General features: G+C 46.9%; 1 protein-coding gene across 1 annotated transcript; it reads left to right on the top strand.

Annotated features, from left to right (window-relative positions):
- The first annotated feature begins 253 nt into the window (after positions 1–253).
- On the top strand, positions 254–22,670 carry LOC106611935 (spondin-2). Its single transcript, XM_014212619.3, has 6 exons — positions 254–415; positions 17,113–17,332; positions 20,012–20,232; positions 20,783–20,974; positions 21,292–21,463; positions 21,630–22,670. Exons 2-6 carry the CDS (start codon positions 17,113–17,115, stop codon positions 21,815–21,817), a joined length of 993 nt encoding a protein of 330 aa, XP_014068094.1. The 5' UTR covers positions 254–415; the 3' UTR covers positions 21,818–22,670.
- Positions 22,671–23,667: the final 997 nt, after the last annotated feature.

The raw sequence follows: 23,667 nt of genomic DNA on the forward strand, positions 1-23,667 counted from the left end.
CCTCGTCAGCAATATGAGGTTAGGGGCTACTGAGTTTACACAGCAACACAGAGACAGTGGGAGAGAGTGTGTGTGTGTGTGTGTGTGTGTGTGTGTGTGTGTGTGTGTGTGTGTACACACATACAGAGAGTGGGAGAGAATGAGAGGGAGGGAGGAAGAGAGAGCTACTGTAGAGGAGGGGGGGCTGTGCAGTGCCTTTCCATACAAGGAGAGGTAGGGGGAGAGAAAGCCAAAGGGGGGGAATACAATGAAGGAGGAGGGTTGTAGAAAGGTATATCTGGAGAGAGACTGTGATAAGGCTCCCTGATCCTGCAACCACACGGAGTAGAGAGAGAAGTAGAGAGAGGAGAAGAGAGAGTGGCTGGAGCTGTCCTGCTGATATATCCTCTGTCACTGACTGACTCGTCCTGACCAGGTAACAAATTCAGTCTGCATCCCTTCAGACACTGAGTACCGGCAGGAGTATTAGTGAGCGTGTGTGTGTGTGTGCGTGCGTGCGTGTGCGCGTGTGCACACTGGTAAAAACTGCACATCTCTAAATGTTTTTATATTTGTGTGTGAGTCTGTATTTGTGCGTCCCTGTGCGTGTGAGGTGGTACAGTGTGTGGGGTGGTACAGTGTGTGAGGTGGTACAGTGTGCAAGGTGGTACAGTGTGCGGGGTGGTACAGTGTGCGAGGTGGTACAGTGTGCGGGGTGGTACAGTGTGCGGGGTGGTACAGTGTGCGGGGTGGTACAGTGTGTGGGGTGGTACAGTGTGTGAGGTGGTACAGTGTGTGAGGTGGTACAGTGTGTGGGGTGGTACAGTGTGTGTTTAAGATGCTATGTTTGTGTGTATGTTCAGGTTACCAAAAGGCAATGGTGAGAGGGCTGTCTGAGTACTGCCTCTTTCCTCATCCCTACCTTCTGCTGAGTAGTTTTATCATAAAAGAACAATGCCTGGTCTCTGCTTCAGGATATGCTCCTCTCTCTCTCTCTCCAAACCCAGCCTGCAGTCATCTGCACCTCCCCTTTCTCTTTCTCCAAACTCCTGCCTGCACTGTCCACATTGGGGTTTGTCTTCAGCTTGCATTTGGAAGAGAGTAATAATATGACCTCCTTTCATGGTGAGTGTGTGTGTGTGTGTGTGTGTGTGTGTGAGTGAGAGAGAGAGAGCCCGGCACTGCATGAGGTTAGTGTAACTACACAGTGTAAGAGCCCGAATGACCACAGGCACTCTGTTTGGCACCACTCCACATGTTGTCTTGTGCCCCAGAGAAACCCAGACAAACTTCTGTGTCTAAGTCTGTTAGTGTGTCCACTGATAAACTCATGTGTATTTACTGTAGCTGTGTGTCTGAGTATGATGCTGTCTGGGCTGTGTCTGGGTATGAGGCTGTCTGGGCTGTGTCTGGGTATGATGCTGTGTCTGGGTATATGAGGCTGTCTGGGCTGTGTCTGGGTATGAGGCTGTCTGGGATGTGTCTGGGTATGAGGCTATCTGGGATGTGTCTGAGTATGAGGCTGTCTGGGATGTGTCTGGGCTGTGTCTGGGCTGTGTCTGGGCTGAGTATGAGGCTGTTTGGGCTGTGTCTGGGTATGAGGCTGTCTGGGATGTGTCTGGGCTGAGTATGAGGCTGTCTGGGCTGTGTCTGGGTATGAGGTTGTCTGGGATGTGTTGGAGTATGAGGCTGTCTGGGATGTGTATGAGGCTGTCTGGGCTGTGTCTGGGCTGAGTATGAGGCTGTCTGGGCTGTGTCTGAGTATGAGGCTGTGTCGGAGTATGAGGCTGTCTGGGATGTGTCTGGGTATGAGGCTGTCTGGGATGTGTGAGTATGAGGCTGTCTGGGATGTGTCTGGGCTGAGTATGAGGCTGTCTGGGATGTGTATGGGGCTGTCTGGGATGTGTATGAGGCTGTCTAGGATGTGTCTGGGATGTGTATGAGGCTGTCTGGGATGTGTATGAGGCTGTCTGGGATGTGTATGAGGCTGTCTGGGATGTGTATGAGGCTGTCTGGGATGTGTATGAGGCTGTCTGGGATGTGTATGAGGCTGTCTGGGATGTGTATGAGGCTGTCTGGGATGTGTATGAGGCTGTCTTGGATGTGTATGAGGCTGTCTGGGATGAGTATGAGGCTGTGTCTGAGTATGAGACTGTGTCTGAGTATGAGGCTGTGTCTGGGCTGTGTCTGGGCTGTGTGAGTATGAGGCTGTCTGGGCTGTGTCTAGGCTGTCATTGTAAATAAGAATTTGTTCTTAACTGACTTGCCTAGTTAAATAAAAAGTGTCTGGGCTGTGTGTGGGTTGGCTGATGATAATGAATGGTGTCGGTGCTGTTACTGTGCTGATGACAATGAATGTACCTGTGCTGTTAATCTGTGTCAGTGGTCTGTGATGTGGTGTGTCAGTGGTCTGTGGTGTGTCAGTGGTCTGTGGTGTGTCAGTGGTCTGTGATGTGGTGTGTGTCTGGTCTGTGATGTGGTGTGTCAGTGGTCTGTGATGTGGTGTGTCAGTGGTCTGTGATGTGGTGTGTCAGTGGTCTGTGATGTGATGTGTCAGTGGTCTGTGATGTGATGTGTGTCAGTGGTCTGTGATGTGTGTCAGTGGTCTGTGATGTGTGTCAGTGGTCTGTGATGTGTGTCAGTGGTCTGTGATGTGGTGTGTGTCAGTGGTCTGTGATGTGGTATGTCTGTGATGTGATGTGTCAGTGGTCTGTGATGTGATGTGTCAGTGGTCTGTGATGTGTGTCAGTGGTCTGTGATGTGATGTGTGTCAGTGGTCTGTGATGTGATGTGTGTCAGTGGTCTGTGATGTGATGTGTGTCAGTGGTCTGATGTGTCAGTGGTCTGTGATGTGTGTCTGTGATGTGTGTCTGTGATGTGTGTCAGTGGTCTGTGATGTGATGTGTGTCAGTGGTCTGTGATGTGATGTGTGTCTGGTCTGTGATGTGATGTGTGTCAGTGGTCTGTGATGTGATGTGTCAGTGGTCTGTGATGTGGTGTGTCAGTGGTCTGTGATGTGGTGTGTGTCTGGTCTGTGGTGTGGTGTGTGGTCTGTGGTGTGGTGTGTGTCTGGTCTGTGGTGTGTCAGTGGTCTTTGATGTGGTGTGTGTCTGGTCTGTGGTGTGTGGTGTGTGTCTGGTCTGGGGTGTGTCAGTGGTCTGTGATGTGGTGTGTCTATGGTCTATGATGTGGTGTGTGTCTGGTCTGTGGTGTGTCAGTGGTCTGTGGTCTGTCTCTGGTCTGTGGTGTAGTGTGTCTCTGGTCTGTGGTGTGTCAGTGGTTTGTGGTCTGTCTGTGGTGTGTCAGTGGTGTGCCACAGGTCTGTGGTGTGTTAGTGGTCTGTGCTCTGTCATTGGTCTGTGGTGTCTGGTATGTCAGTGGTCTGTGGTGGGTCTCTGGTCTGTCAGTGGTCTCTGGTCTGTCATTGGTCTGTGGCGTGTCAGTGGTTTGAGGTCTGTCTGGTGTGCCAGTAGTCTGTCTGGTGTGTCAGTGGTGTGCCACAGGTCAGTGGTATGTTAGTGGTCTGTGGTCTGTCATTGGTCTATGGCGTGTCAGTGGTTTGCGGTCTGTCTGTGGTGTGTCAGTGGTCTGTCTGTGGTGTGTCTGTGGTGTGCCACAGTTCTGCGGTATGTTAGTGGTCTGTGGCGTGTCTGTGGTGTGTCTGTGGTATCTGGTCTGTCTGTGGTGTGTCAGTGGTCTGTGGTGTGTTAATCTTGGTGAGTCAGTTACTGGTGTATTTCATCCTGTATCCTGACTGCACTCCCAACCCTTATATTTCTAACGTCAGTTAGTCCCATATGATGGCATACTGATTGTTGAGAGATTGCATTAAACAACTTTCCATTGCCACTGTCAAGACTCGAAAGGGAGAGGGATATTGAAAGGTCGTTGCATGGCATGTGATGTTTCTATAGGTTAACATATCTGCATGGTATATGATGTTTCTATAGTTAACATATCTGCATGGTATATGATGTTTCTATAGTTAACATATCTGCATGGTATATGATGTTTCTATAGTTAACATATCTGCATGGAATATGATGTTTCTATAGTTAACATATCTGCATGGTATATGATGTTTCTATAGTTAACATATCTGCATGGTATATGATGTTTCTATAGTTAACATATCTGCATGGTATGTGATGTTTCGATAGTTAACATATCTGCATGGTATATGATGTTTCTATAGGGAAACATATCTGCATGGAATATGATGTTTCTATAGTTAACATATCTGCATGGTGTGTGATGTTTCTATAGTTAACATATCTGAGCCCCCTAAACAGCTGGCAGGCACAGAATGCAGACAGTTAAAATGAGCCAACACACACACAAACCCATCATACAAGACATTGTCCCTGAAGCCCATTTCTAGTGCCAGATAATGTTACCTCTAATGTAGGCTGCTCCAAAACTCTACTTTTTTTCTCATGGCGTATCACCAGTAGGCTGCAGCGATAGGTCACTGTTTGCAGCTGTATATGTCAGCATGTTACCCATTCCCCTTTAAACGTATATTATGAACCGCAAAGTTTAACAGGCAACCATAAACATACCATGAGTATGGAAGCAGAGAGGAACCTGCTTTGATTGCACAGTTCTGTCATTTAAAAAAATAAAATATTTCGCCTTTATTTAACCAGGTAGGCCAGTTGAGAACAAGTTCTCATTTACAACTGCGACCTGGCCAAGATAAAGCAATGCACTGCGACAAAAACAACAACACAGTTACACATAAACAAACAGTTAATGCAGTCAATACACAATAGAAAAACTATGTACAGTGTGTGCAAGTGTAGAAGAGTCGGGAGGTAAGGCAATAAATAGGCCATAGAGGTGAAAAAATTACAATTTAGCATTAACACTGGAGTGATAGGTGTGCAGATGATGATGTGCAGATAGAGATACTGGGGTGCAAAAGAGCAAGAGGATAAGTAACAATATGGGGATGAGGTAGTTGGGTGAGCTATTTACAGATTGGCTGAGTACAGGTACAGTGATTGGTAACCTGCTCTGACAGCTGATCCTTAAAGTTAGAGAGGGAGATATAAGACTTCAGTGATTTTTGCAATTCGTTCCAGTCATTGGCAGCAGAGAACTGGAAGGAAAGGCGGCCAAAGGAAGTGTTGGCTTTGGGGATGACCAGTGAAATATACCTGCTGGAGCGTGTGCTACAGGTGGGTGTTGCTATGGTGACCAGTGAGCTGGGATAAGGGAGGGCTTTACCTAGCAAAGACTTATAGATGACCTGGAGCCAGTGGGCTTGCCGACGAATATGTAGTGAGGGTCAGCCAACGAGAGCATACAGGTCGCATTGGTGGGTAGTATATGGGGCTTTGGTGACAAAACAGATGGCACTGTGATAGACTACATCCAGTTTGCTGAGTAGAGTGTTGGAGGCTATTTTGTAAATGACATCGCCGAAGTCAAGGATCGGTAGGATAGTCAGTTTTATGAGGGTGTGTTTAGCAGCATGAGTGAAGGAGGCTTGGTTGCGAAATTGGAAGCCGATTCTAGATTTAATTTTGGATTGGAGATGCTTAATGTGAGTCTGGAAGGAGAGTTTACAGTCTAACCAGACACCTAGAATATGTGGACAACTACAAATACCTAAGTCAGAACCGTCCGGAGTAGTGATGCTAGTCGATGCGGGAGGGTGCGGGCAGCAATTGGTTGAAGAGCATGCACTTAGTTTTACTAGCATTTAAAAGCAGTTGGAGGCCACGGAAGGAGTGTTGTATGGCATTGAAGCTTGTTTGGAGGTGAGTTAGCACAGTGTCCAAAGAAGGGCCAGATGTATAGAGAATGGTGTCGTCTGTGTAGAGGTGGATCAGAGAATCACCAGCAGCAAGAGCGACATCATTGATGTATACAGAGAAAAGAGTCGTCCTGAATTGAACCCTGTGGCATCCCCATAGAGACTGCCAGAGGTCCGGACAACAGGCCCTCCGATTTGACACACTGAACTCTATCTGGGAAGTAGTTGGTGAACAAGGCGAGGCAGTCATTTGAGAAGCCAAGGCTACTGAGTCTGCAGATAAGAATGTGGTGATTGACAGAGTCGAAAGCCTTGGCCAAGTCCATGAAGACGGCTGCACAGTACTGTCTTTTATCGATGGCGGTTATATTGTTTAGGACCTTGAGCGTGGCTGAGGTGCACCCATGACCAGCTCGGAAACCAGATTGCATAGTGGAGAAGGTACGGTGGGATTCAAAATGGTCGGTGATCTGTTTGTTAACTTGGTTTTCAAAGATTTTAGAAAGGCAGAGAGGATTGATATAGGTCTATAACAGTTTGGGTATAGAGTGTCTCCCCCTTTTGAAGAGGGTGATGACCGCGGCTGCTTTCCAATCTTTGGGGATCTCAGACGATGTGAAAGAGAGGTTGAATAGGCTAGTAATAGGGGTTTCAACAATTCCGGTGGATAGTTTAAGAAAGAGAGGGTCCAGATTGTCTAGCCCAGCTGCTTTGTAGGTATCCAGATTTTGCAGCTCTTTCAGAACATCAGCTTTCTGGATTTGGGTGAAGGAGAATCGGGTGGGTGGGGGGGGCTTGGGCAAGTTGCTGCAGGGGGTGCTGAGATGTATGCCGGGGTAGGGATAGCCAGGTGGAAAGCATGGCCAGCCGTAGAGAAATGCTTATTGAAATTATCTATTATTGTAGATTTATCAGTGGTGACAATGTTTCCTATCCTCATTGCAGTGGGCAGCTGGGAGGTGCTCTTATTCTCCATGGACTTTACAGTGTCCCAAAACTTTTTGGAATTAGTGCTACAGGATGCAAATTTCTGTTTGAAAAAGCTAGCCTTAGTTTGGTTCCTGACTTCCCTGAAAAGTTGCATATCTTGGGGGCTATTCGATGCTAATGCAGAATGCCACAGGATGTATTATTGTGCTGGTCAAGGGCAGTCAAGTCTGGGGTGAACCAAGGGCTATATCTGTTCTTAGTTCTACATTTTTTGAATGGGGCACGCTTATTTAAGTGGTGAGGAAAGCACTTTTAAAGAGCAACCAGGCATCCTCTACTGACATGATGAGGTCAATATCCTTCCAGGATACCCGGGCCAGGCCGATTAGAAAGGCCTGCTCGCTGAAGTGTTTTAGGGAGCGTTTGACAGTGATGAGGGGTGGTCGTTTGACCGCGGACCCATTATGCACGCAGGCAATGAGGCAGTGATCGCTGAGATCCTGGTTGAAGACAGTACAGGTTTATTTAGAGGGCACATAGCTCAGGATGATATCTAAGAGGGTGCCCATGGTTATGCATTTAGGGTTGTACCTTGTAGGTTCCTAGATAATTGATGTGACATTGAGGGCATCTAGCTTAGATTGTAGGACGGCCGGGGTGTTATGCATGTCCCAGTTTAGGTCACCTAACAGTACGAACTCTGAAGATAGATGGGGGGGCAATCAATTCACATATGGTGTCCAGGGCACAGCTGGGGGCTGAAGGTGGTCTATAACAAGAGGCAACAGTGAGACTTGTTTCTGGAGAGATTATTTTTTTAAATTAGAAGCTCGAACTGTTTAGGCATAAACCTGGATAGTATGACAGAACTCTGCAGGCTATCTCTGCAGTAGATTGCAACTCCGTCCCCTTTGGCAGTTCTATCTTGTCGGAAAATGTTATAGTTAGGGATGGAAATTTCAGGATTTCTGGTGGCCTTCCTATGCCAAGATTCAGATACGGCTAGGACATCCGGGTTGGCGGAGTGTGCTAAAGCAGTGAATAAAACAAACTTAGGAAGGAGGCTTCTAATGTTAACATGCATGAAACCAAGGCTTTTACAGTTACAGAAGTGAACAAATGAGAGCGCCTGGGGAATGGGAGTGGTGCTGGGGGCTGCAGTGCCTGGGTTAACCTTTACATCACCAGAGGAACAGAGGAGGAGTAGGATAAGGGGTACGGCTAAAGGCTATTGTCTAGTGCTTTCAGAGCAGAAAGTAAAAGGAGCAGATTTCTGGGAGAGGAAGAATAGATATGGTAGGATGTGAGTACAGTGGAGGAAAACCTAGGCATTGAGTGACGATGAGAGAAGTTTTGTCTCTAGAGGCACCGTTTAAGCCAGGTGAGGTCACTGCATGTGTGGGGGGTGGAACAAAAGGGCTAAGGCATATTGAGCAGGGCTCGAGCCTCTACAGTGAAATAAGACAATAATCACTATCCAAAACAGCAATAGACAAGGCATATTGACATTAGGGAGAGGCATGTGTAGCCGAGTGATCATAGGGTCCAGTGAGTAGCTAGGCGAGCTGGAGACACGACGATTCAGACAGCTAGCGAGCCGGGGCTAGCTGATGGGCCTCCGGGGGACGTCGCAACGGAAAAGCCTGTTGAAACCCCCTCGGACTGTTACGTCGGCAGACCAGTCGTGATGGATCGGCGGGGCTCCGTGTCCCCGTATCGGCAGTAACGGGTCCAGGCCAATTGGCAAAAGAGGTATTGTAGCCCAAGAATTGGCTGATGGACCTCTTCGGCTAGCCGGGAGATGGGCCTAGCTCGAGGCTAGCTCCAGGCTAACTGGTGCTTGCTTCGAGACAGAGACGTTAGCCAGGAGTAGCCACTCGGATAGCAGCTAGCTAGCTGTGATGATCCGGTGTAAAGGTTCAGAGCTTGCGGTAGGAATCCGGAGATGTGATAGAGAAAAAGCAGTCTGATAAGCTCTGGGTTGATATTGCGCTGTGCAGACTGGCAGGAATTGACCGGGCTGAGGCTGGCTGATGTCCGAGTTAACAGTGATGACCGCTAGCAGTGGCTAACTGACTACTAGCTAGTAGCTAGTTAGCTGGCTAGCTGCTGATAGGGGTTCCGGTTGTAAAGTATAAAAATAGCAGATTGTGTGAGGCGGGTTGCAGGAGTGTATGTTCAGTCCGTAGATGGAAATTGAGATAAAAAAATAGACTGCGTCCCAAATGGCACCCTATTCCCTACATAGTGCACTACATTGGGAATAGTGTGCCATTTGGAATGCAACCATAGACACTGAGGGCAGTCTGAGAATAAGCTGCAAAACCACTGTCCCCTCTTCAGTCTTGCTGTGGTCCATTGACGGTCCCAGTTCAGACTATGACAGAGAGATGGAAGTGCCAATGCAGTCATACTCTATTCCCTCACTGTACAAAGCGGAAACCATGATGTCTACACATACACACACACACACACACACACACACACACCCTAGTGTCGACAGTATGCATGCATGCACGCACACACAGGCAAACACACACATACAGGCACCCAAAATGCATACACACACGCTTACTTGCTTATGGTTGTCCATCGTATCCGATGATGACTTCCACTTCTGAGTTAACCTGTTGGGGCTACAGGTTAGCAATGAACCCCGAGTCGGGATTGCTAACAAGGCTGGAAATTCAAAACATCAAAAATCTAATAATTTCAATTTCTCAAACAATCAACTATTTTACACAATTTAAAAGATAAACATCTCCTTAATCTAACCACATTGTTCGATTTTCAAAGAGGCTTTACGGCAAAAGCATAAAGTTAGATTATGTTAGGACAGTACATAGCCACAAAAGTACAAACATCCATTTTCAATTCAAGGTCAGGTGTCACCAAAAGCAGAAACCAGCTAGAATTATGCACTAACCTTTGTCAATCTCCATCAGATGACACTCCTAGGACATTATGTTATACAATACATGCATTTTTTGTTCCATCAAGTTCATATTTATATCCAAAAACAGCATTTTACAGTAGCGTGAAATTCAGATTTTTTTCTTCTCTGAAATGCTTCCGGTGAACATAACAAAATTACTATTTGAAAACATTGGTAAATTATAATATTGTCATTCAAAGAATAATATATTATCATCTCGTAATTGCTACCGAATGGCCAGATCTCAAAATAACTTTACTGGGAAATCACATTTTGCAATAAACGGGGTGCTATGCTAAGAACAATAAGCTATGCTATACAGTTAGCATCATCTAATATCGATAATAACATTGTAAATATCCCCTTACCTTTGATTATCTCCATCAGAAGGCACTGCCAGGAATCCCAGGTCCGGAACAAATGTGGTTTCTTTTGACAAAGTTCATAATTCATGTCCAAATAACACCAAGTAGTTAGCGTTCATTATGCTCCCACAAAACGTGGTGGGGGGGGTGTAAAATCACGCCGAAAAGCTAAAAAAACCTAGTAAATAATCTATTTACGTTCGTTCAAACATGTCAAACGTTGTTTAGCATTAATCTTTTGGTCCATTTTTAACGTTAAACATCAGTAATATTTTCACACAACCTATCCTATGTCTAGATAAACTATTATGACAAACTCACGCTTCTCAGATTTATGCGCAGGCGCAACAAAATGACGTGACGACATGTCAACTTCCTTGCATTCTAATTTGCTCTCTGTTTATCATAGACGCTTCAAACAACTTTATAAAGATCGTTGACATCTAGTGGAAGCCGTAGGTGTTGCGAAATGAATCCTTTCTCACTATGGTATCTATAAAAGAATGACACTAAATAGTACAGTCACAAAATTCACATTTTTGTTGATCTATTTTTCACAGGTTTTTGCCTGCAATATGAGTTTTGTTATACTTACAGACACCATTCAAACTGTTTTAGAAAATTCAGAGTGTTTTCTATCCGAATGTGTTAATAATATGCATATCCTAGCTTCTGAGTTGGTGTAGGAGGCAGTTAAAAATGGGCACATATTTTTTTCAAAATTTCTCAATACTGCCCCCGAGCCCCAACAGGTTTTAACAGTGAATTCTCTGGTGACTGTAGAGTCCAATCTGAGATCCACAAACTTTATTGCAGGTGGGGCATATGCAGTCTGTGTTGGCGGGGGCAGGCATAGTGGTATGTCTCCTGAGCTATTTTTACTGTCTCTTTTGTGCTCCTCTCCTCCTCGCACCTCTGTACACCGCTCTGGCAGAGCTGCCGCCAGGTTGAACGGCTGGCAGCAGCATCCTCTAGGTCTATGGGTTTGATGTTGAACTTTTTCAGCTACAATTTTAGCTGGTCTTTGTAGCACTTCTTCTGCCCCCCCACAGACCACCATCCAAGATGTAGGTGGCCATACAGGATCTAACGCGGCAAACGCTCCTGAAACATTCTAATGACAAGCCCAAGCCAGCGCAGTTGGTGTTGGGTGACCATGGCCTCCATACTCTTGCAGTTGGTCTTAGCAAGTATTTCTGTATGGGGCACACAGTCACACCAGGTGATTCCCAGGATGTGCTGCAAGCATCTTATGTGGAATCGTTCAAGCTGCTTGTTGTGGCGACTGTACATGACCCAGGCTTCACAGCTGTAAAGAAGTGTGGTGATGCAGATGGCTTGATAGACGGTGACTTTGGTGTAGAGGTGGAGATCCCTGTTTTGGAAAACCCTGCGTCTAAGTTTCCCAAAGGCAGCTGATGCTTGCTTGATCCTGTTTTGAATTTAGAGGTCAATACTGCCCAGGTATTGGAAGGACGGGACTATTGCCAGTGATTTGTGTTCAATGGTGAAGACAGTCATGGTGGGTGGAGGGCTGGATTTCCATTGGCAGACCACCTCTGTCCTGGTGATGTTGATAAACAGTCCCATCCTACTATAGACCCTCACAGCCGCTACAAGGACAAACTGATGATCTTCCGGAGTGTGGGCCACGAGCACAATCATCAGCATACTGCAGCTCAAGAACACGCTCCGTCAAAACCTTGGTGGTTGCTTGGAGCCTCCTGATGTTGAATAGGTTTCCATCCAGCCTGAAGTCCACTACAACACTGCTGCTGTCTTCAAGCTCCTTGTGGAGAAGCTGGGTGACACATAGGAGGAAGATGTTAAAGAGTACCGGTGCCAGCATACGCCCCTGCCTCACATCGATGCTTACTCGAAAAGGGCACTGACTCCTCCACCTATGGCCACCCGAGCCATCATCCCATCATGGAACTGGCAAACTGGCAAAGGATTTGTCTGGACAGCCAAATTTGAGTAGAATGCCCCAAAGTAGTTCCCTGCTCACTGTGTCGAAGGCCTTGGAGAGGTCGACAAAGGCCATGAAAAGGTCCTGATGTTGTTCACGGCACTTCTCCTGGAGTTACCGTGCCGTGAATATCATGTTGACCGTACTCCTGTTCTTTCTGAAGCCGCATTGTGACTCTGACAGCAGTTCCTCTGTGATGTTGTTCACCAGCCTGTGTAGCATCAGCTTGGCCAGGACCTTGCCGGAAACAGCCAGAAGGGATATCCCCCGGCTGTTGCCGCAGATGGAATTGTCACCCTTGTTTTTATAGATGGTAACAATGTTTGCATCCCGCCACTGTTGGAGGACAATCTCCCGGTCCCAAACCTCAGTGATGTACTGGTGGAGCGTTCTGGTGCAGAAGTAACATCCATTCTTAATAGCTCTGCCGGGATGCTGTCAGCACCAGGAGTCTTGTTGTTCTTGAGGGAAAGGATAGCTGATAACCCTTGGAAGGTTGGCTAAGATGGCGCCAGAGCAGAAGGCAGACGTTTTACGTGCCTCCAACCGATTGTTTTTTTTTTGTTCATTTATCTGGTTGTTTAACTTATTTTTTTACTATTTTTGTACATAATGTTGCCGCTACTGTCTCTAATGACCGAAAATAACTTCTAGACATCAGGACTGCTATTACTCACCACGGACGAGCAGAATCCTTTTTCTTTTTTCACAACTTTGACGAGCCCGAGGTGGAGGATATACGGCTCCCTTGGGAACAGGCCCCGACCCCAGTGATCTGCGTGAAGAGGAGGTGGAGAAAGAGAGGCCGGAGGGCGGGCTGCCTTCTGAGTAGTCGGAGGTGATCGAATAAACCCCTACTCCCCTCAATTCTGCTAGCAAACATGCAATCTTTGGACAATTAAATGGACAAGTTATTGGGAAGATTAAACTACCAACGGGACATCAAAAACTGTAACATCTTATGCTTCACGAGTCGTGGCTGAACGACGACAATATCAACATACAGCTGACTGGTTATACGATGTACCGGCAGGATAGAACAGTGGCGTCTGGTAAGACAAGGGGCGGCGGTCTATGTATTTTTGTAAACAACAGCTGGTGCATGATATCTAAGGAAGTCTCGAGCTATTGCTCGCCTGAGGTATAGTTTATCATGATAAGCTGCATACCACATTACCAATCGAGAGAGTTTTCATCTATACTCTTTGTAGCTGTTTACATACCACCACAGTCAGAGGCTGGCACTAAGATAGCATTGAATGAGCTGTATTCCGCCATAAGCAAACAAGAAAACGCTCACCCAGAGGCGGTGCTCCTAGTAGCCAAGAAAACTTAAATCGGTTTTACCAAATTTCTATCAGCATGTTAAATGTGCAATCAGAGGGAAAGTAACTCTGGACCACCTATACTCCACACACAGAGATGCATACAAAGTTCTCTCTCGCTCCCCATTTGGCAAATCTGACCATAATTCCATCCTCCTGATTCCTGCTTACAAGCAAAAATTAAAGCAGGAAGCACCAGTGACTAGATCAATAAAAAGGTGGTCAGATGAAGCAGATGCAAAGCTACAGGACTGTTTTGCTAGCACAGACTGGAATATGTTCTGGGATTCCTCCAATGGCATTGAGGAGTACACCACATCGGTCTCTGGCTCCATCAATAAGTGTATTGATGACGTCGTCCCCACAGTGACAGTACGTACATACCCCAACCAGAAGCCATGGATTACAGGGAGCATCCGCACTGAGGTAAAGGCTAGAGCTGCCGCTTTCAAGGAGCGAGACTCTAACCCGGAAGCTTATAAAAAATCCTGCTATGCCCTCCGATGAACCATCAAACAGGCAAAGCATCAATACAGGACGAAGATCGAGGGGTACTACACTGGCTCTGACGCTTATCGGATGTGGCAGGGCCTGCAAACCATTAGACTACAAAGGGAAGCACAGCCGAGAGCTGCCCAGTGACACGAGCCTACAGGACGAGCTAAACTACTTCTATGCTCGCTTCGAGGCAAATAACACTGAAACAGGCATGAGAGCACCAGCTGTTCCGGAAGACAGTGTGATTACGCTCTCCGCAGCCGATGTGAGTAAGACCTTTAGACAGGTCAACATTCACAGGGTCAGACGAATTACCAGGACGTGTACTGCGAGCATGCGCTGACCAACTAGCAAGTGTCTTCACTGACATTTTCAATCTCTCCCTGTCCGAGTCTGTAATACAACATGTTTCAAGCAGACCACCATAGTGTCTGTGCCCAAGAACACTAAGTTAACCTGCCTAAATGACTACCGACCCGTAGCACTCACGTCTGTAGCCATGAAGTGTTTTGAAAGACTGGTCATGGCTCACATCTACACCATCATCCCAGAAACCCTAGACCCACTCCAATTTGCATACCGCCCCAACAGATCCACAGATGATGCAGTCTCTATTGCACTCCACACTGCCCTTTCCCACCTGGACAAAGGAACACCTACGTGAGAATGCTATTCATTGACTTCAGCTCAGCGTTCAACACCATAGTGCCCTCAAAGCTCATCAATAAGCTAAGGACCCTGGGACTAAACACCTCCCTCTGCAACTGGATCCTGGACTTCCTGACTGGCCGCCCCCAGGTGGTAAGGGTAGGTAACAACACATCCACCAGGCTGATCCTCAACACAGGGGCCCCTCAGGGGTGCGTGCTCAGCCCCTTCCTGTACTCCCTGTTCACTCATGACTGCACGGACAGGCACGACTCCAACACCATCATTCAATTTGCCGATGACACAACAGCGGTAGGCCTGATCACCGATAACAACGAGACAGCAGATAGGGAGGAGGTCAGAGACCTGGCCGGGTGGTGCCAGGACAACAACCTCTCCCTCAACATGATCAAGACATGGAGATTGTGGACTACAGGAAAAAGAGGACCGAGCACGCCCCCATTCTCATAGACGGGGCTGCAGTGGAGCAGGTTGAGAGCTTCAAGTTCCTTGGTGTCCACATCACCAACAAACTAACATGGTCCAAGTACAACATGACAGTCATAAAGCGAGCACGACAAAACGTATTCCCCCTCAGGAGACTGAAAAGATTTGGCATGGGTCCTCAGATTCTCAAAAGGTTCTACAGCTGCACCATCGAGAACATCCTGACTGGTTGTATCACTGCCTGGAATGGCAACTGCTCGGCCTCCGACCGCAAGGCACTACAGAGGGTAGTGTGAACGGCCCAGTACATAACTGGGGCCGAGCTTCCTGCCATCCAGGACCTCTATACCAGGCGGTGTCAGAGGAAGGCCTTAAAAATTGTCAAAGACTCCAGCCACCCTAGTCATAGACTGTTCTCCCTGCTACCACATGGCAAGCAGTACCGGAGCGCCAAGTCTTGGTCCAAGAGGCTTCTAAACAGCTTCTACCCCCAAGCCATAAGACTCCTGAACATCTAGTCAAATGGCTACCCAGACTATTCGCATTGCCCCCCCCCCCCCCCCCCCCCCCACCCTCTCCACACCACTGCCACTCTCTTTTGTCATCTATGCATAGTCACTTTAATTAGCTCTACCTACATGTACATACTACCTCAACTAACCGGTGCCCCCGCACATTGACCCTGTATAAATTTTACTTTTTTACTGCCTTAATTACTTGTTACTTTTATCTCTTATTCTTATCCGTATTTTTTTTAAACTGCACTGCCGGTTAGGGGCTCGTAAGTAAGCATTTCACTCTAAGGTTGTAGACACACATGTGACTAATAAAATGTAATTTTATTTGATTTGAAGGACAGGCAGTTCTTCCAGGATGGAGTGGTCTGTAGGAGAGTGCTGATTGAGTAGTGCTTCATAGTGGTCATCCCACCTCATCAGGATCTGGTTGTGGTGGTTAGCCCACCTCATCAGGATCTGGTTTTGGTGGTCATCCCACATCAGGATCTGGTTTTGGTGGTCATCCCACCTCATCAGGATCTGGTCTTGGTGGTCATCCCACCTCATCAGAATCTGGTTTAGGTGGTCAGCCCACCTCATCAGAATCTGGTTTAGGTGGTCAGCCCACCTCATCAGGATCTGGTTTTGGTGGTCAGCCCACCTCATCAGGATCTGGTTTTGGTGGTCAGCCCACCTCATCAGGATCTGGTTTTGGTGGTCAGCCCACCTCCAAGGATCTGGTTTTGGTCCTTCAAGAGAGTCAGACAATCAGCTGTTTTCATGGGGGTGATGGAGCGACTTTTAGGGCCATAGATATCTTTAGTTGAGTTGTAGACATAGTGCATGTCATTTTTGTCGGAATTTATTCATCTACCATTCGTTCTGCAGAGCACGCAAGGTTGTTTGCACTTCCTTGCACTATGCATGCCATTTCTTGCAAAGGGTAGCAGATGTGAGGGCTCCCGAGTGGTGCAGCGGTCTAAGGCACTGCATCTCAGTGCTAGAGGCATCACTACAGACTCTGGTTCAAATCCAGGCTGAATCACAACAGGCTGTGATTGGGAGTCCTGTAGGGTGCCGCACAATTTGGCCCAGCGTTGTCCGGTTTAGGGTTTGGCTGGGATAGATAATCATTGTAAATAACAATTTGTTCTTAACTGACTTTTAAATTTGGTGCAAATATAAAAAATGTGGTGCTGTTGAGAGTAGCCCTGTGCGCTAAAGCTGTGCTGGACAATGGCAAAAATACAGAGAACTGGGGCACACACACATTCTCACTCACTCACTCACTCACTCACTCACTCACTCACTCACTCACTCACTCACACACACACACACACACACACACACACACACACACACACACACACACACACACACACACAGTACAGTTGAAGTCGAAGTTTACATACACGTAGGTTGGAGTCATTAAAACTCGTTTTTCAACCACTCCACAAATTTCTTGTTAACAAACTATAGTTTTGGCAAGTCGGTTAGGACATCTACTTAGTGCATGACACAAATCATTTTTCCAACAATTGTTAACAGACAGATTATTTCACTTATAGTGGGTCAGAAGTTTACATACACTAACTTGACTATGCCTTTAAACAGCTTGGAAAATTCCAGAAAATGATGTCATGGCTTTAGAAGCTTCTGATAGGCTAATTGACATCATTTGAGTCTAAACCCTAACCCTTTTCCTGTTGAGGACACTTTTGATTGACACTTTTCTTCTCTCTGTGTCCACGTTAGATGATGTCATCGGAGCTCCTGTCCTTTGGTTGGCTGCAGCAGCTGCTGGTGGTGCTCCTGAAGCTGACCCTGTCCTTCGCCGAACCGACCAATGGGACAGAGTGCACAGCCAGAGGTCCTGCCTCCTACATTCTGGTCTTCACGGGTCACTGGAGCCCCCAGACGTTCCCTAAACAGTACCCACGGTTCCGTCCCCCTGCACAGTGGTCCAAACTCATGGGTAAGATGAGCCACCAACTCAGTCCAAAATCAGGCCCTAGCCACTACCAGACACTTCATGATACCCCCTTGATGATCAGAAAGAAGTGGATGTGAACACATATACAGCATAAGCTCCTTACAGTATTCCAAACCATATTGGTATTGTCTCAATTACCTATAATGGCCTCATCTCTTTGCCTTTTTCCCCTCATGACAACTGGTTGGTGAATGGAAAGGACACTCATACCTTCACTCATCTCTCAAGTCCTTTCACTTCAGGGCTCCTAATTAAAAAGGGGGACCGAGGGGGGCTATTTTGAGAGAGAGCAGATCAGGGATAGCAAGCCAGTCCGGGATAGCAGGCCAGTCAGGGATACTGCGCCTTTCCTCACCTAATCAAGTGTTGGAGGTTTGAGGGCTCACAGCTGGCCTAGGGCCTCTCTTTCTCCCCATAGCCTGGCCCTGCGGTCCCCTGCTCCAGCCAACCCCCAGCCCACTACACACACACACATGGGGGAGAGACAGAGAGACACTAATGAGGAAAGCAGTGATGGGGAGGTAGAGAATGGTGAGGCAGTCAAGCTAAACACTACCAGATGATGCAGGGCGGGTATCTTTCTCTCTCCCTCCTACTCTCTCTCTCCTTCTGTCTCTCTCCCCTTCTCTCTCCCTCCTACTCTCTCTCCTTCTCCTTCTGTCTCTTCCCCCTACTCTCTCTCCTTCTGTCTCTCCTTCATACTCTCTCTCTCCTTCTCTCCCTCCTACTCTCTCCTTCTGTCTCTCTCTCCTTCTCTCCATCTGGGGGCTGCTGGCGTCCTGGAGGCATATGAGTGCTAAGATGTTTTTTAGGGTGTGGTGGGGTCAAATATCTTACCTCACTCAGGGAGGGGGGAAAGGGGGATCAGGCTCTACTTGGCTCTGCTGCCCTGCCTTGCCAGCATGGATGGCAGATGCGTGTGCCAGAGATGTGTGTGCGCCAGACTTGATCTCTGCATCACTGTCTGTGGCCGCCGTTGGTTTGTCTGGCTTCCAGAACTCCCAGCCATGCCCTGTCAGCCTGCCAGAGAGTGATGGCCTGTTTCTGCATATAGAGACAGTAACCTTGCACATACTGTAGGCCCTGGGGACATGGACACATCTCTGATGACTTTAGACTGGAGGGGACCAGGGGGTCAGGGACATGGGGCCCAGGGAAGAAAGTTATACAAGAGAGTCATTAGTCAGAGGGGCCAATGAATGGAGGTTGTTACAGCTGGAGAAGAAAACCATGACCCATTAGGGGTCTGGGAGTTGAGGAGGGGGATCATTTATTTGCAGGAATAATTTGAAACGTGACATGTTATTATTGGGTTTCAGGGACTTGACGCTTGTAGGAAACCTGTTAGTATGGAAATGAAATTAAGTGTGTAAGAGACGGCGGTTGAGAAGAAACAGGATCATGTGTGTTTTATGGGTGCATCTGGAGTGTGTGTGTGCGTGTGGTAAGGTAAGGCAGAGATGTTATAAGACAGACTGAGACTGTGGTCGGTGACCCTCTGCAAACCATATAACAACTGATCCTGGGCCAGGTCACATGTGGCTTATAATGGGGAGTGACAGGACAAAGAACATCAGTTCTTAAGGGCAAAGAAAGAACAAAGGCAACCATCCGTCCCAAAGTAAAGAAAACAGTGGGACTGTGAGATATCAGAAAGGGGGGTGTAAAGGTCTTAGTATGAGTAAAGGTCTTAGTATGAGTAAAGGTCTTAGTATGAGTAAAGGTCTTAGTATGAGTAAAGGTCTTAGTATGAGTAAAGGTCTTAGTATGAGTAAAGGTCTTAGTATGACTAAAGGTCTTAGTATGAGTAAAGGTCTTAGTATGACTAAAGGTCTTAGTATGACTAAAGGTCTTAGTATGTGTAAAGGTCTTAGTATGACTAAAGGTCTTAGTATGACTAAAGGTCTTAGTATGTGTAAAGGTCTTAGTATGAGTAAAGGTCTTAGTATGAGTAAAGGTCTTAGTATGAGTAAAGGTCTTAGTATGAGTAAAGGTCTTAGTATGTGTAAAGGTCTTAGTATGTGTAAAGGTCTTAGTGTGACTAAAGGTCTTGGTGTGTGTAAAGGTCTTGGTGTGTGTAAAGGTGTTGGGGTGAGTATACAGTGAGGGAAAAAAACATTATAGACTGATCATTTCTTTGTCAGTGGGCAAACATACAAAATCAGCAGGGGATCAAATTTTTCCCTCACTGTAGGTCTTGGTGTGAGTAAAGGTCTTGGTATTAGTAAAGGTCTTGGGATGAGTAAAGGTCTTGGTATTAGTAAAGGTCTTGGGATGAGTAAAGGTCATGGTATTAGTAAAGGTCTTGGGATGAGTAAAGGTCATGGGATGTGTAAATTTTTTAAATGTCTTTTTAATTGATTTTTTTTTTTAACTAGGCAAGTCATTTCGGAACATGATGATGCCTACCTTGGAACAGTGGGTTAACTGCCTTGTTCAGCGGCAGAACGACATATTTTTACCTTGTCAGCTCGGGGATTCGATCCAGCAACCTTTCTGTTATTGACCCAACACTCTAACCACTAGGCTACCTGCCGCGAGTAAAGGTCTTGAATGCAGTGAGATGAACTGATGCTAGATCAGAGAATGATGACATTAAGGAAGGAGAGATGCATTTTCAGAGGATTAAAAAAGAATCTGTCTCCCTGTCCTCTCCAACAGCTATCACCCATAATAAGCAGCACCGGCTGTTTCAGGAGGGGGCGCTGGCTAGTATAGGGGTGCAGAACTTTGCTGAGGTAGGGGTGACGGTAGATCTGGTGAAGGGCGCGAAGGATGCCAGGAAGAGACGAGCGGTCGGTGCCATGTACAGAACAGCAGGCATCGCCACTGGCATCGGGCACAGCTCCACAGAACTGCTGCTGCAACCACGGAGCCCATTGGTAGGCATGATACACACACACACAGGCGCACATAGGCACACACACACACACACACACACACAGGCACACACATACGTGCACACACACCACTATTTACACACACGTTACTGCTTTCCATAAACCTCTCCACAACCCTTTCCATAGTCCAGTTCCTCTCTCTCTCTCTAAATATACGGACACGCCATGACTTTATCAACTCTGTTCTGCTCTCCGCTCCCACTACAAAACCTAAGCAACAAACACTCCTCAACTCAATCCATAGTCAACTCATGATCCGGCCCCACCAAAGGCAAACCCCTTGACTCAATCCACACTCCCTGACCAAACACTTCGCTAGTCTTTTCCAGTGTTCCAATCAGGCTAAGTTTAGCATCCAGCCCTATTGCCACAAACGCACTCATCCGTCCTGCCTGGACTGTCTGCTGTCTCCCCCGATGAACTTAGGGCCCGGCTAGGCTGGAGCGGTATTCTGGGGCTTGGGCTGAAGCTAGGCATTTAACCTCTCTCTCATTCCCACTCTCCCACTCCTTCCCTCCCTCTATGGACACAGCTCTCTCTGATGGTGAAAGTGATCCCCAGCCCTGATTGGTTCGTGGGGGTGGACAGTCTCAACCTCTGTGAAGGCGACAAGTGGAAACAGGAAGTGACCCTTGACCTCCAACCCTTTGATGCGGGAACCGACAGCGGCTTCACTTTCTCCTCTCCCAACTACCCCACCGTCCCCCAGGAAAACATCACACGGGTGAGACGGATGACTTCTCCCCTCTTTTCACTTTCACCTGAGGGGGAAATAGGGCCATGGAGTTTGCCCCTTCCTCTGTAATGACTAGGCTTTAAATAGACCAAACGTAGCCTGTACAGGGGAAGCGGCCCACCCCCTTTTATGTAGGTATGCTGCTAACATTACCCTAATATGAAAGACTTGAAAGTGTAGGCCTAATTTAGTTTTTCCACTAACATAATGTCACAGTTCAAGCACACAGCTTCTAATCTGTGATTTTATTTTGTGTTTTAGGGTTTGTTGTTGACAGTTTTCTATGTACTGTTGTCCCCCTCCAGATTACTTCCCAGATGCCCAAGCACCCAGCCAACTCCTTCTATTACCCCCGTCTCACAGAGCTGCCACCCATAGCCTCCATACAGCTAACCAGACAGAGACGTTCATCCTCCCGTCAAACTCCCATGTCCAATCACATTCTGCCTCACCCTAGCCACCCTCAACGCTTCTCAGGTAGGTTGACATGGACACGGTCGTGTGCATGCCTCTTTCAAATCTGTCTTTTTCTCTCTCTATGTTTATCACAATTCAGTGTATTTCTATGCTATTAATTCACTACATTCTCTCTCTCTCTCTCTCTCTCTCTCTCTCTCTCTCTCTCTCTCTATCCACCTCTCAGAGACACCTTTGGATTGTGAGGTGTCTCTGTGGTCGTCTTGGGGTCTGTGTCTGGGGCCCTGCTCCAGTGCAGGGGTCCGCCACCGTACCCGCTACATCCTCCTGTGGCCAGCTAACGCTGGAGCCCCCTGTCCTGAGATGGAGGAGCAGACCGAGTGTACGGCCTACAACTGCCTGAAGCCCCAGTGACCCCTGACAGAGTAGGGTGAAGTTGCCCCTAGACACTGATCTGAAGTCTTTTAGGTTTAGGCCAGTAAGGTTAGGATTCGGTTGGGAACGGTAAGCTGATCCTAGATCAGGGGGAACTTCTAGTTGGAGCGACTCCCATGCCCATCTACAAGTTAACACTGGGACTCATACACATTGCCGGACTCTGAGAGTTATGCTACACCACAAACAGACCACAATAATGTAAGCAATGGACTCTTTCACTGCAGAATGCCAGTTTTGTATTAAATGGAGTTTACTTTTTGATGTGGTCTTGATATAGAGTACTAAAGTCAACCTGAAGTCAAACCAGTCCTCTAATACTTTTTCTTGAGGACTTGTACTAAGAAACACTGTTGTTGATCGATGACAAGCACCCACATGGCAAAAGAGAACAATGACATTATCAGTGGACATAAGAGAGACACAGCTATGTAGAGTATGTCCTTGCACATAAATAATACTCTCTTACGTTGTGGAACCTGGGGCATTGATTTATATGGGAATCTTACATGATGCTCAGCTCAGCGCACAGCCATCATTCAACAACCACACAGACAGATTTATAAATACCCTTTTCACAAGACACAACTGAAGGCTAACTATAGCCCAGAACCCCATGTCAGAAACCCTGGCCAAGTTGGAGAGAGACGATTTTATAAAAGAAAAAGGGATACAAGTTTTTTTTTTTGCAGTTATATCTGTTCACTCTTATTTAATTTGATGGACACATTTTGTATATACTGGATATTATGTTGTGTCTTGTGTAACTCATGATGAAATAAATACAAATGGAGGTGTTTTCAGTAAATACAAACGTCTGTTTTCTTTGATTTCTGCCAATGCCAAGAGAGCTGAACAGTCTTAATGTGTTAGTTATGAAAAGGCCTTGTCCAAATGTGAAACTGCTGTCACACTGAAGAACGCCCTTGAATTATGTCTAATAGGAGTTCCAGTAATCCACAATTTATTTGTGTCATGTGTAATTTTAACAGTATTGACACTTCTTTATTGGTCTGGCTAAGGCCTTTACCTACTAAATAAAGACATGGAGTCACTAATAAATATCACTAAACGACATGGACATTGATTCACTAAATGTCATATCAACAGATATACAAGAGGGCAAAGCACTACACTCTTAACGTTGAATAAAAGAAAATGCATTTGTATCACTATTCAGTAGGCCTTATCCAAGCTACAATGAAGCTTGATGTACAAGTACACCTCCTGGACAGGACGCTAAAGGCTCTATTCAATCTGTCAAGTTTAAGCATTAAATATGGGGCCTACGGAGTGGCACAGCGGTCTAAGGCACTGCATTGCAGGGCTTGAGGCGTCACTACAGACCCAGGTTCGATCCCAGGCTGTGTCACTGCCGGCCGTGACCGGGAGACCCATGAGGTGGCCCACAATTGGCCCAGCGTCGTCTTGGGGGGATTTCCCTGTACCATCGCGCTCTAGCGACTCCTTGTGGCGGGCCGGGTGCCTGCAAGCTGAATTTGGTCGCCAGACGGACGATGTTTCCTCCAACACATTGGTCCGGCTGGCTTCCGGGTTAAGCGAGCAGTGTGTCAAGAAGCAGTACGGCTTGGCAGGGTCGTGTTTCGGAGGAAGCATGGCTCTCGACCTTCACCTATCCCGAGCCGTAGGGGAGTTGCAGCGATAGGACATGATTGTAACTAACAATTGGATATCACGAAAAAGGGGTAAATAAAATTAAAATATATTTAAAAAAATACAAACTGTTAGCGTTACAGATTCCACGATAGTGCTGGCTGAACACAGATTCAGTTTTCAAAACCTTGTACACAAACACTTCATAGTCCAAT

The sequence above is a fragment of the Salmo salar genome, chromosome 09 (assembly GCF_965601325.2).
Source record: "Salmo salar chromosome 09, fSalSal1, whole genome shotgun sequence".
In the NCBI taxonomy this organism is placed as follows: Eukaryota; Metazoa; Chordata; class Actinopteri; order Salmoniformes; family Salmonidae; genus Salmo; species Salmo salar.